The following is a 23637-nucleotide window of genomic DNA, read 5'->3' as shown; positions in this document are numbered from 1 at the left end:
TTTCACACTTCTCATACATTTAAATTCTCTGAGAAGAAACATCACATTATTCTTGAAGTACAAACATTTGTATTTATTTTAAATAAATTGAATAATAAACACACAATTCTTGCAAGAGGTTTATGAGCCTAGTTATTGATGCGGTATACTGTTGGAGGATATTCACTAATGCAACATATTCTATTAGTTTCATCATGTGTTTGCCATGTTTATGCATGTAAAATATCAGGTAAGGCTTCACTTGCTCAACATTACGCTTAAGCAGAAAGAAATGCACTTCATCTCTGGACATGCAGTTTGTCCTGTTATACTCTGTGGGTAGTTTACAGTAGATATCCTTCTCCTATATGCTATGGGAGAGACTGTATCGTAATCTATAGCAGGAGTTAGTTATGGGTAATTTATTGATTTATAAGTGTTATGATATTTAACCTTTATAACATCTTGAACACACACAGGTTTGTGTTGTCACACACCAATGTCGGTCATTAGGAGGAAGTACACAGTGAAGCTTGAGGCAGCTGTATTACCATGGAGATGGCCTACATTCCTAACCAGGACCTGACAGTGTGACCATCAACAGGCGGGACAGTGTGCCACTCTGTCCCACGTGTGATCTTTATTTACTTTAATATATAGGCCTGTTCACAGTCTATAAGTAGGTTTAAATAGGCTTTTAAAAAAAGCCTGTTAGCTACTGAAAGTTAAATCAACTGAAGCATTGAAGATGTCCATGTGCCAATACATCCAATAGGCCCCAATAGAAACTTATCTGTGCTTAAAATCTTCATAACCTAAAGATTTATTTTTAAATAATAATGTTTAAATTTCTATTAATCTAATCACTGATTTTGAAGGAATTAGTCAAACAAAACAAAACAATATCACATGATGAGGCAACAGGCCACTGCAATCGATGTGCTCGACGGTCGTTTTACATCCTCAGTCAGGACAACTAATGGGTTTCAGAGAGAATTGAGCGGCGTGTAACGACAAACATGGAGCGAAATGTTGGGTCACTTCAGGAGCAGGCCCTCAAGAGAAAAGAGAGGCTAAAGGCACTAAGAGATAAACAACTTCATGTAAGTTACGTGTCTCGTGATGTTTAGCTTATGATAAATGCAACATAGCCTGTAGAAAACGCGTCAAACTGTTAGTGAGGTAACGTTAGCCGACTTAGCTTGCAGCTAACGTTAGCACGGTTAATGTAGCAAATTGGTCTTAACCTTGGTTCGTTGATCTGTTGATGTGAAAAGAAATATTTAATCGATATCTAGTTCAAATTTACTTGCTTTTATAGCAGTAGTTGTAGTTATTAGTCATTCACTTTTGCCCATGGGGCCAATTTGCGAAGCTAACCTTTATGAGCTAATCATGTAGCAAAAGTTAATGTCTTCGTTTATAAAGTATAGTAAAGATCCTATTAAATTAGCATCCGTGGTTACCCCTCTGTTTTGTGCCTGTACAGGTTTCATTGTGTTTATAACTTTGTTTTAACTGCCATGACAATGAAAATGTATCTCAGGTTTGATAAGGCCAGAACTGCAGTCGTAATTCCTTGTATTTAAGACATTGAGTTGGTTGTTCTATAGTGCATTGAACAGTGAGGCCTTAATAACACCCCAAGCCCTATGCCCTGAACCCTCACAGACTTAATTGACATCACCTGGTGAGTGTTTGAGCGCGCGAGGCTGCAAGGGCTGAAAATGGTACAAAGAGGAATGTGAAAGCACTTATATCAAGTTACCTTGATGATGCCAAAGCATTTGCATTCAATTGTGGGTTTGGGACTTTTGATTGTACATTTTTATTCCCTCCCTTTGCTCCCTGTTGGTAAGCAAAAAATACAATGTTGGATCAGATCTGGTCCATTTTTGGTATTTGGAGTTCATCATCATGTCATCATAGGACAAATAACTACACAGTTCTGGCTCTGAATCACCAGTGGGCTTTGTTTTTATACTGTCATTTACTGTCTCTGGTAATTCTCTCAGGCAAAGTCTGCAGAAATGCAGACTAATGGAAAGTGTGTATAAAGGGCTCAAAATGTCTGCTGGAGAGCCCTCATATCCTTGATGGTTTGACAGTGGTACAGCCCTAAACCCTCATGAATTTACAGGGAACGTGTCTCCAAGTCTGTGGGAGTGGACATTGGGATTGGGCTGCTGACTATCAGAGGTATAGAATAGACGGGGGCTGCAGGGATAAGAGCTCTGACCTTGTGTTTATGCAAGGAAATGTGTCTCTTGTTGATGTTTAATGACAAAAGCAGTTTCTCTTATCTAAACAAGACATATAGCATTCTAAAATTCTTGGAATATAATGGAACACTGGTCACACTAATCGGGTAATTTCTGAAGAATGTAACATTATATTTGCAACTTTGTTTCACAAAGTAATTTCACTAAATTGGTTGTTTAGAGTGTTTTCCCACACAAGCCCAACAGAGTAGGATGTTTGAAAACGTCTTAACCATCTACGACATTGTGACGCTGAAAACAATAATAACTAACTGAAACCACCTGAAACTGAAAACACGATTATTGTGGTAGAAGGTGGAGAAATTTTACTAAAAAGACACAACTTTTTCTTTTGTAAAGGAGGATTTGTAGGAAGTATGGAGATACCTCAGTTTCATGAACGATGCAGAGAAAAAAACTATTAGAATCTGTTAAAGAACACAGCAACACACAAAAAAAATGTCTACTACTCTTCTCTGTGGCCACTGCCACACACTAGACAGTTAAATCTAAAGCATGTGTAACAGTTGATTGACAGTTCTTATCAGTTATTATGAAAATTATATTGTATGCTTGGCTAATCTGTCCATGATAATTGTACAATATTACATTTTCATATCAACACACACCCTAGGTCTTGACCCACATATTCTGAGAGCAGGTTGTTGCACCTGAGCTTCAGTGAGGCTTCAGCAGGGCTCCTGCTATCTGTGGTGAAGTATGTGAACATCACACAGTTATTCTGCTCCACGATGACATTGTTACAGTTATGAATCTGAATTGTTCTTGCAACAGGAAACCCTGTTCAATGTGTAAGCTGACTGCTTACACCAGAACATGTTTCACTAAGCTGTTGTTGAACAGAAGCATACTGGCTTGGCTAGCAATGTTTGATAAACGGCTGCTGACATTCCTGAAGCTTGGGGTTATTTTCTTTTTGTACTGCACTTCAAGAATGAGTCAGTCCTCTGAATTGTTCTAGCAGGTGGACAGGAAGCCTCTTCAGGAAAATGTAAGATGGGAGGGGTTCGATATCCTTTGTTACAATTTCTCAAGGTCAACATTATGTTTTTTTTTTTTCTGGATTTCTGCAAGTACATTTCATTATTTGTTCTCCCCATTGTTTACGTGTGTATAGTTTTGCGTAGGCCTCATTATGAAATGCTGTAATTGTTGTTCAGGTAGCATGTTAGCTTTTGTGGTTTTTACTGATAGTCCTGGACCATCTGGTCCAGGACTATCAGAACAGCAACCTGGTTTTCCTAATTTATTTGTTAGTTCCCAAAGTTCTTAAACTACACATCCTAAATAACATTGTGTCAGAAATAATCAAGCTCAAAATGTAAATTTGTTATTTGACTCACAAATGATGGGCCAACACAAAACACTGATGTTTTATTATTTTGTTGTCCTATGCAAATTTTAGCCTGATGTATAAACTGTATCTTTAGTGTGCCAGATCTAAAATGGCCTAAAGCATACCTTACAAAACTTGTTTTAGGGTCATCTTGTAGGCTTTGTGTCATCCCACCATCACACTTCATGTCACCCTTGGTGTAAGCTTTGTAATAAGAACAAAACAGCCATAAACATTTTCTTTAAGTTATTATTTGTGGCAGAATACAGCATTAGATAGTTTAGTTTTAGTGCTGTTGTAGTGATGCTGTTGAATCCCATATAGTAAAGTCAAGTTACTTCAATGATTGTGTGATGATCTTCTAACAGGGGAGAGAGCAGGAAGATGGGGAGCCAGAGGAGAAAAAACCTTCATTAGAGGAGACTACGGAGGAGAGGCACAGGTTAGTTCATCACTCCACTTGTCCTTTTGTTTCTTTCATAAAGGCATGTGACAGTTTATTCACACCCTGTTGCTCGCCCCTTTTAGCTGAAGCTTTTTAAGCATCACAAACGGAACTGAAACTGATATAGAAGTCCATCACCAGAACATTAATCTTTACCTTTATCTAACCACGATCTTCTTGTAACACAGAAAATATGTCAGTGCAGGTCATGAATTGCAGTGTTTACACTTGGCTGGATCACAGCCTCGTGCTATTAGCTGCTCAAATATCCTGCAGCTCACTCAACTTTGTGTATTAGTCGGCAGGAAGAGCAGCCATCTTTCCTGTCCGTTTTTCCATTGTTTATATTTAATGACTGTGCACTGACGGCACAGAGGGAGTGCCGCTGTATTTCCTCCAGTTCAACAGGACAGATCTCTCCTGGGAGAACGAAAATAGCAGCAGACGTTAAGAGTCCAATTTAGACATTTATCTGTGAAGAAAGAAAAGATCAGTGCTGAATGTACTGAATGTTTTTTTTATCTGTGTTTTGCCAAGTTAAGAAACACATCTGTAGCAAGATGTGCCTGTAATGTATCTTGTGATTGGTATTAAAATTTCATGGCAGATCAAATTCCCAAACCAAGGCATGAAAGAACAAAACAATCAGCATGTTAGTCCTTATGTTATTCCTATTTAAATTAGTGAAAGATTCACAGGTTTGAGATGTGAAAATAAATCTTGTGCAGAAAGGTTTTCAGCTTCCTGTTTGTTATACATTCCTTCAAGGCTATTTCACAAAAGGCCCCAACAGCATGATGCAGCTTTTCCTGTTACATCTTGCAGGTGTGTTAGGGCTGCTGTTAGTAGATTTCATATCCTTGGAGGTGGCCAATAAGACAAATGGAATTTCTAAAGCCTCTGAAATATTAAATTAGTACTTACAGTTTCTGTGGCTCTTGTAAATGGAAAGGCTGGAGTTATTTTTGCAGTGGTGAATGGGCCAGGTACCTTGATATCAGTGTAAACATTTGAGCACTCTGCTAAACCTCCTCCTCAGTCTCAGTTCGCTCTAAACATTTTGAGAGGGCTACACTTGGGTCAGTGCTCTGAATTTATCACTGGCTCTCTTTGATGCCACATTGTGCTTGAAGTGGAAATGTGTAAACACACTTGAAAGGTTTGGACGCATCAAATTGAGAGACAGTTAAGAAAAATAAAGGTAGGATGTCAAACATTGACACAGGATGGAAAATTTACACATCCAGTCTGTTAATCCTGTCTTTGTGGCGGCACTTAAGATGACGATGTCATTCATTATTTGTGTGCCCGTCTGTGCCTTTGGTCTATAACAAAATATCTTGACATTTACTGACCAGGATGTCGTAAAAATTAAGTTTGAATATCATCCAAATGATGTGGGTGACTTTCCTTGACCTTTTGCCTCACTCAATCCAGTTAAAAATATTTTGGACAAGCACTACTTGTCCATTGCAATATCCATTTGCTGTGATCTCCATGGCCTCATGATGTATCTTCATGTTTACGATCACCCCTTGACTTTACCTTTTGTGCCACAATTGTATAAGTAATGTCAAAATCATAAAGTTTGCACTACAACTTGCTCCTCAGAGGACCGTCGTCCATTTTTTCTTTTCTCTAACACTATCTTTAGGCTAAATGATCAGTTTTGTACAGATGACAAATAATGGCAAAATTGCAACTACATTCATGTAACCCTTTGTACAAGCACCAGCCTTATACCAAAAATATCCAAACATTATCCCGAATAATGTAGCCAAAGACTTTACTAAACACATCCATGCTTCCCGGAGGGAGAACCTTTTTTTAGTTTAGTATTTTGGGACATTTTTATTAGAATGTTTGATAGTAGTGAGGTGACAGAGAATGAGGAGAGAGAAGTGATGACATACAACCATGGTCCCTGACCAGATTTGAAACTAAAGTTGGCATAACCCATAAATCTTTTAATTCAAATTTGACACTCAAAAAAAGGTGATATGATTTAGCTCTGTTGTTTTCTACATTAGTTTTATTAAAGTAACAGTGTTTCAATTAAAGTCATATTTTAATTGCACAGAACATTTTCTCTCCAGATAAGTGTTTTTTGTCGTCATACAGCAGAGCTGTGTGTAGCTTTTAGACAAACAGAGAGTAGATGATAGACATTTTCAGGGGCATTTAAGTGGCATGAGAATTCAATTTAATGGTGAGATGGATAGAATGACATATTTCCCCACTAAAACAGTCTCTGGGAAATATTCAGGAGGCAGATAAAGAGAGGGAGAGATGTGTGGACTAAGAGTGGACCTCGGTCAACCACAGGCAGAACATGACTAGCATTCCTGCCCGTACCCATACAAGGCATCGGTCTGTCCATTGGCAGCAGGAGTGTGATGAATGTATCAAGAGTGTACACTCTCAAGCTTCATCACAAATCCATGTTAAGCTCAGAACAGCTGATAACTCTCTTGGTGTGCGTTTAGTCAGACAATAGTTTACCTCTGCCTCTGGACTTTCTGTATAATCTGCATAGATGTCAGTTAAGGCTTGCCAAGAATTCCTCTGTGCAGAGACGTGATGAAAGACTTCGTAATTCAACATCAAGGAAAGAATTCCTCAGCTGTTAGCTGCTCTCCTCGAGTCTGTGCCCAGGAGCAGGTGGAACATGTTAATCAGACGTGTCCATAGGAATAAAGAGGGACATTATACCCGACCTCTTCTAGACATTAGATGTGCAGCTGTGCAGGGTTTGCAGATGGTCATTTATGCTCCTTAATCTCTGGTGGAATATATTTGTCTACACTGCCACCTCCTGGACTGTCACAAGAGTGTGGGAAAAGGGAATAAGAGAGATGTATCGTTTACAGCACTAAAACCAGACTCACTTTACTTTGCCTTTCTTTTGTCAGAGAGCTGAAGCTGCGGAATTACACTCCAGAGGATGAAGAGCTGAAGGAGAGACAGGTGCCCAAAGCCAAACCAGCATCAGGTGAGAACTCTTTACACACAAACAAGCTTTGAAAAAACTTACCTCAGAGCCTTGTTAATATCATACATGGCCTCCAGGAAGGTCATAGCACATGACACCCCTTGAGTAGTACTCACAGATTCCTGCTGCTATTATCATACATGATTCATGACTGATGGCAACCTCTCTTGGTTTGCAGTGGAAGATAAAGTTAAAGACCAGTTAGAGGCAGCTAATCCAGAGCCCATCATTGAAGAAGTGGTGAGTAATTCCTTCAGTGTAAATGTGATTCATTTGTTGTTGCATCAGTGCCTGCTGTATTCAGTTGTTTTCTTTCCCCAGGATTTGGCCAACCTTGCCCCGAGAAAACCAGACTGGTAAGACCTTTTTTTTTTTTTAATAAATTTCCAGTCGGTATTGTGCATAAAATCTTGGTCTAATCAAAGATAATTTGTGGCTGACTTTGTCTTTTCACTGTGATTCTGAATCGAGGGACCTGAAGCGCGACGTGGCAAAGAAACTGGAGAAGTTGGAGAGGAGAACACAGAGAGCCATCGCTGAGCTCATCCGTTAGTATTTCTTGTTTTATGTTTTTCCGTTTTATCGCTGAATTCTCCTGACAGAAGAGACAACTGCGCCTGAGCTGGGTGTGAATTATTAGGCTAATTGCTTTGTGGTTTCCAGACTCCACAGAGGCTTGAAGTCACCTGATGACATCAACAGTCTGATTCCTCCACTGATGTGTGATCCACATTCTAAAAATAGGCACAAGCTTTCAGGAGATCACAAAACAGGTTTAACTGTAATAGGAGGTTTTCTCTGTGTGTCACATTGTTTATACTTGTTACCTTTTATTTACATGCTTGAAGAGTTGAGGTAAACATGTTCTTTTTGTTAACATAATAATCTAGTTATTAAAATTCTTGAGTCATTGACTAACATTAAACAGATTATAGTGGCAAACAAACAGTCACTCCTTTCAGTTTAGTTTTTATCTTCTGTGCAAACTCAGACAGCAGTACAGCTATGTATTGAGCCTGTACTGTCTGGGTGGAATATCATCACCATACTGGACTATTCTGTCGGCAGCTGGGATACTTGGTTAACAGGTGTCAATGGTGCATGTTATCAACTCGTGATTGAAGGATGCAGTGAATGAGTGAGTCAGATTGACTGTGTTTGTGTGTGTCCAGGGGATCGTCTGCGAGGCAGTGAGGAGGAGTTGGCTGGAGCAGTGGGAGCAGTAGGAGTGGAGGAGGGCGACTCGGACTGAATCCAAGATGTAACTGTACAGTGTAAGACTATAGTGAATGAATGGAACACCACAATGATGGCCTGACTTTACTGGGACTGTACCATCACATTGGTGTCGTGCCTAGAGAGATGGCTGGTTTCGTCGCTGCAGGGAGTAAATTTTCCTGTCAGGTCTTCATATACAAGTCCTACCTTGTATCACTGTATTATTACATATGAATATGTAGTAGTACATTATGTATATGTGGTTAATTGAGGTGCATTTTTAATGTAATTTTTGTATTTTCTCAAGTAAAATAATGTGACTTTTTCAAATACCTGATTATTATTTTTGTGTATTTTCCCTTTATGTGGGAAAAATCAATTTAAAAACTTGGATTGATAAAATGCTTTTTTTCTATCGATCTAATTAAATACCTGACAAATCAAACTACTGCTATCATACTGACAGAAAAATCATCAATATCTTCATAAAGATAAATTGCCGGAATGGCAATGGAATTTGAACTAGGAACTCCACAGTTTTGTGGCATGACTAATCATTCGTCCAATAAGAGAAAAAAGACACGTTTCAAATACATTGTGTTTATTCAGAAAGTTATCTGAAAATTGACTCTAATCATCATGAAATGACCTGCATGGTAGTTACTGCAACATTAATGTCTTGCTACACTTGAATCAAGTTAGTTTTGATTCAGTGGGTGATAAATAGAGGAATGATGATGAACAGATAACAATAAGCTGTTTCTGGTATGACATTCACTAGTGATATCTATTGCAAGCACCTAAATACCTGTTCTGAACTGAAACACTCCTTTCACAATAAAGTGCATCTTCTGTCCACATAGGCCCAAGCAGTCTCCTCAATAAGGAGGATATTGCACAGTTCATTATATTACCAGTCTAGGACAAAGGCCACCCACTCCCTTCAACGACTTTCCTCTTTACTCAAAAGGCAAATTATCAAGTCTCGAAAGAGAAACAGAAAGAATTCAGTCACTATTTTTCTGAAGTTCACAAAAACTACACAAATATGTGATGTCAGTGTCACGGAAATGTCTGTACTTTTGCTATAAAACAGATTCTCCTACACACTAAAACCTTCAAAAATATACAACATTGGAGATGAATCTCACAAACTACAGACATTTATAGCAAGATGATTAATACTGCAAAAACGGAAGTGTTGATATTGTGGCGCTGGAAGCTTACTAAACCTGTCTGGACATGATGCTGCTCTAAACACTGGTGATCATGGAGGATATGGTATATCCTGGATTTTGGTATTTAATACAAAGAAACTGAGATACTGTAGTTCAAGGAAGCATCAAATCTTACACCGTAGGGGGGAGTCAGAGGTTGTTTTGGCACTGCATGCAGATTATCTAACAATAAAGGGTTATCATGTGTCGGAAGCGGAAAATGGCAAAGTGGAGGCCAATATCCTAAATACCTAACCTCAATCACAGGTCTTCATTTATGTGCCACACAGACCTCCACAGATTTAGCCCTTGAGCAGCATTGCTGTTGATCTTGTTGAAACTGTAGCTCTATGAATCATTGGTAGGGTGGGTGATAATCTGACGGCTGCAGTCATGGCTCCCTGGTGATTTGAGGCTGTCAGTCGCACTGCCCTCCACCAGATTCAATCTTCCTGGCTGCAGGGCCCAGTTCCACCTTGCACACCCTCTGGGCAAACTTCAGTGAGCACAATGTCTCTCCCACATTACTCTCCAGAGCAGACACCTTTAGCAGAGAAGTTGAAACAAGATGTCTCACAACAAGCATCGACAAAGACTTCAAATGTGGTGTACTGAAAATATGTCATACGTCTCAGGCTGAAAATCTAAAAAATCTGGAGGAGTAATCTTACCTGCACCACCATGACAGTCTTGCTGCCTTTGCCCAGAGAGTCTTGTAATAAGTATGTAAGGCGGGAGTTCCTGAAAGGGATGTGAGTCTGCCGAGCCCTCAGTGCCTGAATTACATCCCCCAGTGCCAGCAGAGAGCGGTTAATATTCTGGGCCTCCTTCAGCCTCTCTCCCTCTGCACCAGACTTGCATACTCTCTCCGAGCCAGCCAGGTCCACCAGGTTCAGCTTGCCTAAGGGAAAAAAAAAAAAAGTAAACACAGAGTAATGGATGAAATGATGAAGACGGCCATCTCTGGATGCTCATGTGCCTGACTGAATCCTAATCAGAAGCTGTGTTTTGCTTTCTCATCCTGCTTTCACTCTCAAACTCTCTCTTGATTCAACATTATGACTAATAGCTAGACTGCCCTCAGCTTTAATACAACAGAGAGGCATTCGATGAGGAATACCAAGTATGATTCCAACTTACAGCAGGAACTTCTGTTGGGCATTTGAAACACTTTCTGTGTAAGAAGAGACAATGCATGTGCAACTGACCGGTGGTTTTGGACCCTGTGGCGAGGTCAGTGCCCTGAACCGTGATGCAGAGCAGAGCATGGGAGCGGGAGCTGTGCTGGTTCATCTGAGTGCCAAAGGTGATCCTGTTTCTTCGTGCTGTGGCTAAAATCTGCTCCAACACGAGAATATTGAGCATCAATGTTATGATTTGCTCCAACGGTGAACAATATTCATCAAATCATAACAGCACGGGCTGTTTCCAAACATGTCACCTTCTTAATGTGCTGAAAGCTCTTGACTTCGACGATCCTGAGGCCCGGCACATGCAGCTGTCCTGTTCCGTCCGGGTTGATCTTTATGTCCAGTTTTTCTCCGTCCTTACTCAGCAGGTCTCTGGGAAACAAAATGTAACACAGACAATAAAACAACCACTTTCTTTCAGCTCAAAATAATATTGAAGGCTAAATGCTTATCTAAAGAAAAGAGTAGCTTACCTTAGCACCTCGTTGTAGATCTCCACAGAACTGACAGTGACGGTGTAAGACCACATGTCCTTCCTCTCCTCGATCTCACTGAAGAGATGTTTCAGTGCTCGCTGGTTGATGCCTGGGTTCTCCACACTGCCCTGAAAAATCACATGATACTTAGCCTGCAACCTATATTACAGACCATCACTCTATGGCGACTGTTAACCGGAGAGTATACCTCCATGGTGTAGGTCTTTCCAGAGCCAGTCTGTCCGTATGCAAATATGCAGACATGGTAGCCATCGATGCAGGACGTCACAAGAGGTTCAATCTCCTGAAAGACCTGGCAGAAGCAAATAAAGGGTTAGAGTTCTTGTTACGCTTATATTTCCTTCGTGCTCATACACCGTTCATTTTCACTACCTCTTCCTGCGTGGCCTGAGGGTGGAAGACCTTATCCAGTTCAAAGATACGACCCTTCCCTTTGTTCAGCACAGTGAGGGAGGACTCGTTGTTGGGGTCTGCCGTCACCACCACAGACTGGCCCTCCTCATGCTGGTCCTCCTTCAGCACGGGCTTCACGCGACACAGCACGCGGATGTTGCCTAAAAACAGAGGGGTCCAGTCAGTGACACATTTTATATCTTCTGCAGTGAATTTATATTTCTTCTTCTCTGCATACCTTTAAGCTCCACCAGCTGTTCATGGTACTTCCTGCGCAGTGCAACTTCTTTCCTATATTTCTCCAGAAGATCTTTGTTGGCTTCGGACATCTCACTGATAGCTGCTGTAATCTGCCACAGACATAAAACAGTAAAAAAAAACAACAACAACAACAACTTTTTACTAGGCCTGTTGATTTGGTTGGACGTCTGTCTCCTAAACACAGCAGTACATACCTGTTTTTTTGCATCGTTTATAGCTGCTCCATAAAAGTCTGAGAAGTTTCGAACTTGGCTCCTCAGACTGGCGTAGTCTGTCTTCATGGAGCGTAAAGTCGGTGGGAGGGCCGTCAGACGCTTCTGCAAGCCTGAAAAATACATTTTTCTTTTTCTTGTGCATGGAAACCAATATCTCTTTCTTTGCTGATTTAATTATGTGTAACTCACCGAAGAATTGGTCCTGCAGGTTCTGAAAGTGTTCTGCTGAGCAGCTAGCTGCAGCCTTCACAGCCTCCTCCTTCCTCTCCTCCAAATGGCCAATCTCTTTCAGCAGTTCCTCTCTCAGTTTACTGATTTCTCGCTCATATGCTGCAATCTGTAAAAGGTTCAGCGCAGCAATTTGTCAATCTGTCAGCTAGACATGTCCAGTCTGTGCAGGTTCTGCTCTATAATGAGTTCATCTGTCAATGAAACTGATCCAGGTTGTGAATTTCCAACAGTGAAGTGAAAAATCTCTCCTTCTACCTTCTGATCATCTGTTCTCTAAAAAACAGGGGGGGGGGTTATTTATCCCGGCCGACTGTCTCTTTCAAATGTTTTTTTAATCAGAGTTGATGTTGATGGCATCACGATTTCATCATCTGGGATTTGTTGCCAGTTTCCTTGCTTTTTAATGGCCAGCAGCCAAGAGTAATAATTCGTGTACTGATGGATATTTATTTATTATTGTGGAGCATTATTGTCATGTGATTCACCTTAAGATTTATGTACATTAATTTCGTGCTTGAGATATGTTCAAAAACAAATGTTAACTTCTAAAAACACAGGTCATACAGTATATAATGCTGATGTCAGTTTAATCTGCCAGTGTTTGTGTGTGAGATGGTGTGTGAGATTGTGTGTATACAACTGTGCACTTCAAAGCAGATATGACAGATAAGTATTCACAGCAAACTAGTTTAGTGTGAATACTGTCGCTTCTCCTTGTTACCTTGTGCTGCAGATTACAGCTATATTCATCAGACTTCCTGATTTGCTCCTCCAGCTGTTTGCACCGCATATTCTGATTGGACAGCTTTTCAGACAGCAGCTCATTCCTCTGTCTGGCTTTAGTCAGCTGCTTTAGTGTGGCAGGTGATTCCACCTCCACAGTCTGGGTGACATACTGGGAAAGAAAAAAAAAAAACCCATCTGATTGTCATCTACTCTAAAAATATATAGTACAAAAGAGGAGGCTCCTTTATTACTAATGCTGGTGTGTTTCCAGCTAACAAATATCTATATTCAAATCTCTCTAATTAGCTGTTGTAGATCAAAAGCCACTCTTTAATATTCAAACCAATTTAAAAAACACTTTCGTATTTGAATTACCTTCACCAGTGGCTCCTTTCCTCTCTCTCTGTCCAACTCCAGCTGCAGCTCCCTCACTCTATCCTCTCGTTTCCTCAGCTCCTCTCCTCTCCTCCACTCGCTCTGTTCGCTCTGTCGCTCCAGTTGTGACAGCTGCTCAGCACGTTGTTGTAGGGAGATCTCCAGCTGCTGCACTCTGCTGCGGAGGTTCTCGTTCTCCTAGCAGGGCATAGAAAACAAATTCAATTATTTGTGTTTGCAGTTGCTAATGGTTGCCTTGGTAGCACATCAGCGAGCTCCCAGCTGTGCGGGCGCGTCTCACCTTGATGAGCATGGTGCTGGACTGGGAGGGGATGGCTGACAGCTGCTGCAGGAGGCCTTGAGTGACGCTCAGGCTTTGTTTCAGACTCTCGTTCTCCGCCGACAGACACAGCACTCGCTTCTCTGAGTCTGTGGCCCCCTGAGGAAATATAATATAAGGTTGAGTTCCAGCATTAAAATCTCAAAATTGCAAAAATATTTTTTCATCACGGATTTATTACACAAGATATGCTGACCCTTCTTTGGCATTTTTACAGCACTATTTTCAATTCTGCGTGTTTGGGAATACACTGTGGCAGTCTTGCCGATGACGTGGAAAGTGACAGAGTGATTAAATCAACAGAGCTAAGCACTTACAGTGGCAGTTCTCAGTCTCGACAGCTCCTCCTCACGCTCCTCTATGCAGCTCTTCAGCTCATCAATCTGTGCGAGAAATAGAACAGTTAAAAGTTTACTAAAACAGGTCTGATCTGAGAATATAGACATGTTTGACTCTCGATTTCATTCAATCATTTGTAGCACAATGTGAAGTTATATAATTCTGCTATTTCTTATTCAACGTTTAAACAGGAATAGATAGATGTAGATACCTTGCCAAAATGGCAGTGTAGATTACACAGTCACATAAAAAATTCACAACATTCACATATATGCACAATAACACACGACTTGAAAGGCATAATGTATTTATGAAGATATGCATGTACAGAAAATGTGTCCATAAGAAGGAAATGATGATATCTTCTCTTCCGCAATACTTACAGCCATTGGCGACTCCAAAGTGCCCATAGGTGTGACTGTGAGCGTGACTGATTGTTTGCCTCTGTATGTTGGCCCTGTGATGGACTGGCAACCTGTCCAGGGTGTACCCCGCCCTCGCCCAATGTCAGATGGGATTGGCTCCAGTCCCCCGCGACCCCATAAGGATAAGCGGTATAGATAATGGATGGATGGATGGATGGATTCAACTCTGGGGATTTAACAAATATGCTGCTGCCTACCTGCTGCTGAAAGGCCTGTATGCGAGAGTGTCGGTCTTTTTCCTTCTGTTCCAGCTGTGAGTGCAGCAGACGGAGCTCTCCTCTCAGCTTACTCCTCTCGCCCTGCAGGCCGTACAGAGACTCCACCAGCTGGTGAACCCCAGCCTGTGCCCCTGCATCACTGCTGGACTCACCTGCAGGACATGAATAGAGACTATCATCAGCATCTTCATCATCATCATCATCACCAGCCTAAATGCTGGCTGCGTCAAAATCAGCAAAAAAAAATAATTCTAAAATTTTGGACCCATATTCACATTAGATCACCCACAAATAGAACCAACCAATATCCTCTGAACTTCCTCTGACCTGTTTTCTATATGTAGGCTTTTCAGTTAAGGCCACTTTCCAGAGTACGCTTGAATGCTTGTGAGCGTGTGTAATATTAATGAACATTAAGTATGCACTTAAACACGCCATCTAGTTACTTTGCATTGCAGTTAAGTTAGCATTATCATCGCCGTGTTTCCACTCTGGAGTCTCCAGGGCAAGTCTAAAGACCTGTATGGCTATCACGTGCAGCCTGTCTCAAGTGCAGAACCAAGATTCACATTTAGAAAACGCTTCAACCTGCTAAACCTCTTCTGTTGTTCCACAGGAACCTCCGCAGCACGCCCAGTACCATTTTAATCACTTTTCTCCACCTCAATGATTTATCAGGCACCGTCACCTTTGATTTTCATAGCAGGGAATTATGTTAATTTCACTAACACGGTGTGTCAGGTTTGCTGTGTCACAGTGGTGCAGGGAGAGGTGGTGATGCCAGGAAGAAGAAAAAAATACAGGGAGAGGCTACAGCTGTGAGTCCAGAGTGCTGATAGAAACGTGCTTGCAAGAAACGTGAAAAGTCTGAGAGCTGTTCTAGTCTGCAGAGGCTCTGAGATAGCTTTGTAAATTTTAAAACAGCAGCTCGAACACAATGAACAACATAATGATAAAGATAAAACAAAAAGGAAGCTTAAGATTTCTTTTTACATTCTTGACAAATGACCAGTGAATGGAGCATTAGCCATTCATTCTAAAAGCTTAAATACTGAATAGTGGATAATAGTAGAAAAAAACAAACAAAAAAAAACAGGCAAATGGTGCTCGTGATGGAAATACTGCACATCTGAAAATACACAGGAACACTCCTCCACTTAGACCTGCACGTTGCCTTACAGAAAACAAACAAAGCCAACAGCCTTGTAACACTGGGACATGGACCCCCGGCTATTTTTAGTCCAACACGAGAACACGTGGCGCCAAGCATGTGCCAGACCTTGTAAGTGCATTTGCAGGGAATAAAACAGTACTTACAGCCATGTTTTATTCATGACAGAGAGCCAGAGTCACTATCCAAATACCACACACTCATGTGTCACATAGGCATTTATCTTTGTCCTGCACACGATTGAGTGTCAGTGTGCTTTAAAGACACCCACGTGCTGAGATGTATATGGCCCGGTCTGGTTATGATGCATGCTGTCATACATATTGACACATTTCAGACTCTATCGGTCAGCCTGAGGAAAGGAAATCTGATCTGTCTACAGCTTCATGGAGGCATGCACTTGTTAACATGCTCATCATATGCACAGCAAAGTGATGCGCAGCCGAGAGTGGAGCTGGAAGCTTTGTCTAATCTGCTCTGAGGTTAAGCAAACACCTGGTCAAGTCTGAGATACAGCAGATACCAACATTGAAAGCTTTGAGGTCAGCTGGACAGTGTTAGTCTGGCCTCTGTGATGTCACCAATGCCAACTTGACTTACACCACCACCCACACAAATCTAATCAGCCTTCTCCTTTTTATTAAAAGATGTACAGTGTGTCCCCAGTTGAAAAAAAATCTAATCTTGGGTGAGCCAGCAACGGAAAAAGCCAGTCATTGGACATTGACGTGAATTACGTCTTCAAGACTGATCACTCCCATGATATTAGATCTTCTCAATTCCACAGTCATGGAAAATGACTGGATTTCCACCAATGTAAATAAGACCACAGGTCGCTTTTGTATATATTACATAACCCACTGGATATACACCTACTATGACGAGCATGTGACCTTCTGTTTTCATTGTCCTCCTAATGCATCTTCCTCCATCCATCAGATGATCTCATCCAAGCTGAGGTGTCATAACATTAATCTCGCCTTGGACCTTTTCTGCTCTTTTCACACCGACCAATCAGTGCAGTTATTAAAACAGCACTACGACCTCGACCTCTCTGTTTTTCCATCTTCCTCACACCCACCGCCTGGGAAAACCTCTTTCTTGCACCTTAATTTCACCCTCCCCCATCCCCTCTTTCCTCTCTCTCTCCTCCCCCTCCTTTTCTCTGACCCTCCTCCTCCTCCCTCACCCTCGCTCAGTGGGCTGGGGGTCTGCTGATGGCTGATGGCCTCCTCCAGGCTGCTGATGATGCTGTTCTTGTCCCTGAGGCGCTGGCGGTAGGAGGCTCGCAGGGCCTTCATCTGCCGGCGGTGCTGGACACGGTGTCTCTTCAGCTGGACCCGGTACTGGTCGGCCTGCTGCTGCAGCTGCTGGAAGTGAGAGTACTGCTCCAGAAAACTCAGCAAGTGGGACATCACTGCCACCAGGGGAGAATCTGCCAGCTGGGCAGTAAAGACAGCGCGCACACACACACACACACACACACACACACACACGCACACACAAAGTTTAATGACACTGCAGATGCTCCTATTTGGGGAAGTGTGAGTTTATGTTCCTGCATCAGGTGATGACACAGTTTTGCTACCTTTCCTGTTGTTTCCAGCTGAACTTGTGAGGCCCTCCTCCTCTCAGCCTCCTGTTTGAAGGACAAAAAGGCAGCCAGAGGAGTGCAAGCTGGGATGTCGGGGCCATCTTCCTCATCTTCATCACTCGGGGACATTTCATCACTGTCACTGCTACTGCCTGGATGACAACAAACCACATCAACAACAAAGAGTAATGGGATGTATGCACTAACAGAAACTATCCATATCACTCATCATAGAACAGCCTTTACATTAATAAGCTATCTGAGCACTCACTTGATTCACTAAGCCGAGCACAAGCTTTTTTCCCCATTTTGGGGGTGTGGCCATCTCTCCTCCTGCTCCCTGTTTCCATGGAAACAGGTCCTGGCTCCTGAGTACAGCATCATAGATGAGGGTCAGACATGCACAACATATTTACAGATTGCATACATAGAAATGCACACAATTACATGCAATGACGCTCCCAATGTGGAGATCCTTTATAAGGGAGCCTATAAATCTTTTTTTTTTGCTCTCGCGTAGTAGGTAACGCATGCATGTTCCCCATAAAAAAATGCTTTGCCGACAAAGGACCCCCCGAAGGCTGGACATGATGTGGCTAGACATACATCTGAGGAAGCTCCACATGCTCCCTCCAATGCCTCTTCCTCTTCCCTCTTAAAGACAGTGTAGAAGATGTAGACTAAAAGGGAGTAGAAGGCGTACATCTCCACACCATCCAAGAGTCCCTGTAAATGACACAATGTTCACGTTCAAGTCTGTCATGCAGCAGAAAAGGAAAAAAAAAAAATTTTTTTTACCTTGATATTACTATAAAACTCAAGTTTTAATGATAATCAAATGATGCATGAAGGTAGCACTAGTCTCAATACACCAGGACCTCTTATGTTTCTATTTTAACTGTCACTCTAGTCCATCATGCAAAATGCTTTATCTTCTTTACCTTATCACATATCTTCTCTGAGGTGATGATAATTTGGCATTCTCATCATTTGTATTCCTCTTTCGCAGTCCATCTGTGTTGTCAATGACAAATCTTCCCATGCATCCCTTTTTCTCAGAGCTGCAACAGCATCCCAGTGCTGTGTGCAGCTCCTGTGTGGCTCCCTCTCAATCGTTCTCTCTCTCCTCCCCTTTCTCCTCCTTCTTCTCCTCCTCCACTTTGCTCCATCCACAGGCTGCAGCTGCATGTGAGCATGCTCACTGCAGTTTCCTGCTCCGCTGCAGTGGTGGAGTGAAAATTATGGAGTATGGAGACTGATTGGGCTGCTGATACCAGCAGCCTGAGACAGGTGGGTGAGATGTGCCAGGTTCCAGGTGATGATGACAATGATGATGATGTACTTGCAAATATTGATGCATTGCATGACGATGAAGGACTTTAAGTGGCACAGTGACTGGACAGCTGAACATGAGCTAAGCAATCTTTGAAATGCCATGTTAAGTTACATACAGTAACTGGGGTTAACATTCATATAATTTATTTAAGACATGTTAACTGCATCTCCCTTTATTGCATATTAACATTTTTGTGAACAAAAATCAATTCAATAAGAGAATAAGTAAAAGTACAGAATGTGACATTTTTTAAATACCCCCACAAAGACATAAACTGAACGATAAAGCATTATAAAAAAGAACAGGCAACACAATTACCATAATTATATGTAAACATAATTAGATTAGATTGAAAACATCACTAGTCATCTGTGCCTTGAGGTTTGACAAAGGCATTTTCCCATAGACAGGCACAGAGCTACAGATGCCTGCACAAATACTGCAGTAAAACTGCTGAGCCAGCTGTTCACAACTCTGAAATCCTGGAGAGAGTCTGCAGTGTCCACTACAAATCTCTGTAAAGAATATCAATACCTTTCAATGACAACACTGTGGACAAACAAAATTATACACACAACATTTAAGTAATGGTGAGTTAAACAGATGAGGTCGTTTCAGTCAAGATTAAAGCAACTAAAAACCAAGGAAGTAATAAAAAAAAAAGAAGTGCACTGATAAGTATCAAATGGGCATGGTGAGGTAAGAGCAGGGCCAAAAGCTTAGACCACTGCAGATATTTTAATAGAGATACTGCTGAGGCTAGGTGTTTTTGGAAACACTAAAACAGTAAGCAGAGAGATGTGTGCAGGATGTCAGTAGCCTGAGAGTAAGTACAGCCTGGTAGACATTCACTGACAATCACAGAGGACATTAAAATATTCACATCGGATGACAATAAATGTCAACCAGGCACTACCAGGAAGCCTAAAAAGGCTACACAAGGCCACAGTGGACTGGTCAGTTATAAACTGTGGTCACGTACTCTCATTTGCATGAGAGTACGTGACCACAGTTGTATGTGTGTTTTGTCTAATGCTGTGTTAAATTCAGATTACATTCATATGAAGTTCAGACACAACTGTAGCAGCGACTGTATATTCCAGTAAGCTGTATATTTCCATTTTAAGCACATACCATTAGAAGAATCAATACATGACTAGTATATTGTGGTTACCGTAATATTACTTTTTCTATTTATCTCAACACTAATTTACTGTTTTGTTCATCAACATTACCATTGCTTGTATGTTGCATTCAAATGTAAAAGAATGTTATCCTTTAGTCCGTGTGACCTCCAGCGTAGAAACTTGTGTGGCAACCAATGATTATTTTCACTATTAATTATCTCTCCATTATTTGCTTGATTGTTTAGTTGACAAAATGTCACAAAATAGTGGAAAAGGGCCCAAAATATTTAATTCATACTGATGTGACAAATACAAAAGCAGCAGGTACTCAAATTTGAGAAGTTCAGATCAGGTAATATTGGAAGTTTTGTTTGATAATTAACACTTGCTTGGTTAATAATTACCAAAATTGTTGCCATTTAATTTTCTGACCACTGACGAATCGATAAGTGACAAATTGGTTAAGTTCTAGCGAAATTTACATTAAATCTTCTTCACAAATGTCTCAGAATGCTTCTAAGTTAGGCACATTAAATTTCTGTATCTGCAAAACTTGTCTTTGCAGCACTTGGTATATATATATATATATATATGTGTGTGTGTACATGCATGTACAAAGATTCTGACTAATCACACAGATATTTACTGATTTAATAAATTCCTATGTTACATCGGTCAGTCACATCCAACAGAAACTTGCCAAGGGCCTTCGTTGAGGCCCAACAGCCTATCGACATCGTCCCTTTCAAAAACCACTTCATCAGTCCCTCGGAGGAAGCTGGAGAAATGAGTGGAGCAAAAGTGTTTGTTCCAACCTGTGGGGTCACAAGCAAGGGCAGACTGAGGGCCACACCGCTCAGGGCCCCTAGAGCATTACCAGCAAAAAGACACACTGTGAGGCAGCAGGACAAGGAGGACAGGCCCAGGCAGCGAGTCATCACTGTGAGAGCATCTGCTGAGAGCCAGTCACACAGCCCCAGCAGCAGGCAAGAGCCACACATGAGAACATGCGCTGTGTTGTGGTCTTGACTGAGCCACAGGAAGTCGAAAGAGACCAGCGCTGGAGCCAAAACCTCGCTGGCCCACTCTGCTTCTCTCTGGAGGGAGGTCAGGTATGAGCTGGAGGGATGCAAGATGCAAACTGCTGCAGAGAGTCCAAGCAGGAAAAGGCCTACTGAAGGAGCTCTATGGTCCTGCAGAGAGAGGGGTAAATGCAGAGGCAGTGGAAAAATAGTAAGTAAGAAACACAATACATGGCTGGGTTTACTGATTAACTTCTAATTAGAATTTACAGAAATGTCAGCCTGTTAAATGTATATATTTATATATAACAGATGAATATAGGAATTTAGCTTTAAAACACCCAATAGGAAAAAAATTTAAACAAGCAGTGAATGAAGTTGAGGAGAAACACTAGAGCTGCAAATAACGTACTGTACTTACCAATAATAATTTAGTCTATAGAATGTTAAATGTCAAACGACAGTCCAAAACCCCAAAATATTCACTTTACTATAACTTCTGATATGGAAAAGCAGCAAATCTTGACAATTGAATTAATGAACCACAGAATTTGCTTGAACAAAGACAAAGTTTGCTTATTATTTTTCAGTAGATCGACTCATAGTTAATGGATTGAACCACATAGTTTCAGACCTAAAGAAATTAAAGTTACAAAATTATAATATCACTACATGCAGTGATACCTACCTTAAAAAGTTTATAAGAAGAGTACAGTGCAGTGGCAGATAAAATGATGTTGGAGCATGAAGTTACCCACTCTGCCAAACAGGACGCCATTGATCCTGACACCGAGTGTCACTGCTGTAAACATCCACAATGTTAGCAACGCTACCGTTACTAACGGTCACAGAGAAAGTCGGTTAGCTTCTGATGAATGTGTCTGATGTTATATAATACAACTGTACCGTGTATCTGAATGTTGTCTTGTATTTCATGAGGTCAATGCAAAGCTAAACACGCAGCACAGAGGAACAAACTTTAGGCAGGAACAGAAGCGCGTTTGTTTTGACATGTGACAAGTGCGGATTGGACACTGCGCAGGCTCCAAAAGATGCGTTCAAATATTCTCGTAAACATCTCACACTTTGCCAGCAGAATTATCGCAACTTTTGGCCAGTAGTGTTACTGACTAATATTAATTGTGGCACAGGGACACCAGGACCTATACAGGGGGCAACAGCCAATCAGGTAAGAGGCAAGAACTAACAAGTAGGCTCATGGACAGCAGGTGTGTAGATTGCAGGCTGCCACCACACAGACCTTGATGCGTTGTGCTCGCTCCATGAGGCTGGGACTGCTGGTTATACTTGTGGCTCCGGTAAGCCTAACCTGTTGTTTTATTTATTGTTATATGTCAATTTTGCTTGTCCACAATGCTCTAATAAATAGCCAGTCATGGCAGGTAACCCACACTGACTGTTGTGGCCTTGTCCCTGTGTCTCATTCATCTGTCTCATTCCTCTATGTTACATAATTAATAGGAGTTTTAAATTGAACAAATGTCTTATGAATAACTTGAGTATTGCTTTCTATTTTTTATCACTTTGAATTGCTTTTGCATGTGAGTGTGTTCTACAAATAAACTTGAACGTGTATGCACGTCGCTGTAAATCTGAAATTTATACTTTAATAAACTAAAATACAGACGATGAGGTTTTTAGTATATTTTTAGTCAGTAGTATATTGCAGTAACAGAATGTTATTTGTTTATTTTATGACAGTATGTTGAAAAATAAACAATAATTGTTGGCTTGTCTCCAACAAACCGTTATAAAGTAAGTACAAAAATAAATAAATAAAAAAACAAGCGATTAACAATAATTGTATGTTTGGTTTGTAATCTTTAAAACAGTAGGGGGCAGTAATGCACTCGGCCAAGAGGAAGATATATTTTTCCCGACAGTTCCTGAAGGCAGCAAAAGTTCGAAAAGTATGGCGGCTGCGTGTTTGACAACAATAACGGAGCAATGGATACGGGACAGATTACAATTAAAACATCCCTGTCTCGGTAACATTATCTCATGCTAATAAAAACGTTATGAAGGAACAAATGGTAGCAAACATTAAGAGTAAAGCCATGGCGTTGTATGTTTTGTTATGTTAAACAATTGTAGCTTTTTGTCGGTAGCTAAGCTAACGACAGCTAACGTAGCAGTAACTGTCACCTGGTGCAAACCAAAGCACCAGAATCAAGGTGATGCAATGTAATCTTATTTAAGTGTTATCTTATTTATTCATATATCACACTTCTTAAACAGCTGATGTCCGCTCACTGAGCCTCCCGGGAACGTATGAGGAGAAGATTAGACATCTGGGAAACGCACTGACCAACTTTGTCCGTCTGAAGTCTCTGGATCTCTCCTGTAATGCACTCGTCTCTGTTGAGGTACGTTTGAAACATAGATAACGTAATGAAACTTTTTGCCTAACCCCTGCTTAAACTTCAATGGTTTCTTCCCAGGGGGTGCAGCACTTAAAAATGCTGGAGAGGCTGATCCTGTACTATAACTGCATACCTTCCCTTGAAGAGGTGAAAGTGCTGTATGAGCTGTTGGCTTTGAGAGAACTGGACCTCAGACTTAACCCACTGACCAAAAATGACCCAAACTACCGCCCTTATCTGGTTCATGCCATGCCCAACCTACGCAAACTTGGTGAGATAAAGCTGTTTCACCCAGATTGTGCTCCTTTTAGACAAGTTTTGGGT

General features: G+C 41.2%; 3 protein-coding genes across 4 annotated transcripts; 1 reads left to right on the top strand and 2 right to left on the bottom strand.

Moving 5' to 3' along the window:
- The first annotated feature begins 975 nt into the window (after positions 1-975).
- Positions 976-8582, top strand: ccdc12 (coiled-coil domain containing 12). Its single transcript, XM_022765650.1, has 7 exons — positions 976-1082; positions 3966-4039; positions 6955-7034; positions 7213-7274; positions 7356-7390; positions 7506-7582; positions 8207-8582. The coding sequence occupies exons 1-7, from the start codon at positions 999-1001 to the stop codon at positions 8284-8286; spliced, it is 492 nt and encodes a 163-aa protein (XP_022621371.1). The 5' UTR covers positions 976-998; the 3' UTR covers positions 8287-8582.
- Positions 8583-8589: 7 nt separating this feature from the next.
- LOC111236789 (kinesin-like protein KIFC3) lies at positions 8590-18481 on the bottom strand. The gene is made up of 20 exons (XM_022765649.1): positions 18386-18481; positions 18051-18170; positions 17716-17812; positions 17439-17596; positions 17040-17292; positions 14659-14831; positions 14015-14080; positions 13659-13796; positions 13358-13555; positions 12978-13151; positions 12215-12362; positions 12005-12135; positions 11788-11899; positions 11529-11710; positions 11344-11448; positions 11133-11263; positions 10911-11031; positions 10678-10807; positions 10141-10370; positions 8590-10013 (listed from the first exon to the last, which is right to left on the bottom strand). Exons 2-20 carry the CDS (start codon positions 18147-18149, stop codon positions 9888-9890), a joined length of 2772 nt encoding a protein of 923 aa, XP_022621370.1. The 5' UTR covers positions 18150-18170; positions 18386-18481; the 3' UTR covers positions 8590-9887.
- A 2063-nt stretch (positions 18482-20544) lies between these two features.
- Positions 20545-21934, bottom strand: LOC111236788. 2 transcript variants are annotated; one of them, XM_022765647.1, is made up of 3 exons: positions 21836-21934; positions 21618-21731; positions 20545-21100 (listed from the first exon to the last, which is right to left on the bottom strand). In XM_022765647.1, exons 2-3 carry the CDS (start codon positions 21705-21707, stop codon positions 20558-20560), a joined length of 633 nt encoding a protein of 210 aa, XP_022621368.1. In that variant the 5' UTR covers positions 21708-21731; positions 21836-21934; the 3' UTR covers positions 20545-20557. The 2 variants fall into 2 exon arrangements, with proteins under 2 accessions (XP_022621368.1, XP_022621369.1); XM_022765648.1 differs by having other exon boundaries at positions 21688-21934.
- Positions 21935-23637: the final 1703 nt, after the last annotated feature.

Source organism: Seriola dumerili, unplaced genomic scaffold (assembly GCF_002260705.1).
Source record: "Seriola dumerili isolate Sdu_G_001 unplaced genomic scaffold, Sdu_1.0 BDQW01000723.1, whole genome shotgun sequence".
Lineage (NCBI taxonomy): Eukaryota > Metazoa > Chordata > Actinopteri > Carangiformes > Carangidae > Seriola > Seriola dumerili.
The sequence above is the reverse complement of the archived record's forward strand: the minus strand, read 5'-3'. Positions and strand labels throughout refer to the sequence as shown.

Bases quoted from the DNA above. Each gene is read 5' to 3' on its own strand.
- ccdc12 (XM_022765650.1), top strand. From the start codon at position 999: ATGGAGCGAAATGTTGGGTCACTTCAGGAGCAGGCCCTCAAGAGAAAA. The intron at 4,040-6,954 runs GTTAGTTCATCA...TTCTTTTGTCAG, and splicing joins ACTACGGAGGAGAGGCACAG to AGAGCTGAAGCTGCGGAATT. The intron at 7,035-7,212 runs GTGAGAACTCTT...CTTGGTTTGCAG, and splicing joins CAAAGCCAAACCAGCATCAG to TGGAAGATAAAGTTAAAGAC.
- LOC111236789 (XM_022765649.1), bottom strand. From the start codon at position 18,149: ATGTACGCCTTCTACTCCCTTTTAGTCTACATCTTCTACACTGTCTTT. The intron at 13,797-14,014 runs GTAAGTGCTTAG...ATATTTCCTCAG, and splicing joins CGAGACTGAGAACTGCCACT to GGGGCCACAGACTCAGAGAA. The intron at 10,014-10,140 runs GTAAGATTACTC...TCTCTGCTAAAG, and splicing joins AGACTGTCATGGTGGTGCAG to GTGTCTGCTCTGGAGAGTAA.
- LOC111236788 (XM_022765647.1), bottom strand. From the start codon at position 21,707: ATGGCGTCCTGTTTGGCAGAGTGGGTAACTTCATGCTCCAACATCATT. The intron at 21,101-21,617 runs GTAGGTATCACT...CTCTCTCTGCAG, and splicing joins CTTCTTATAAACTTTTTAAG to GACCATAGAGCTCCTTCAGT.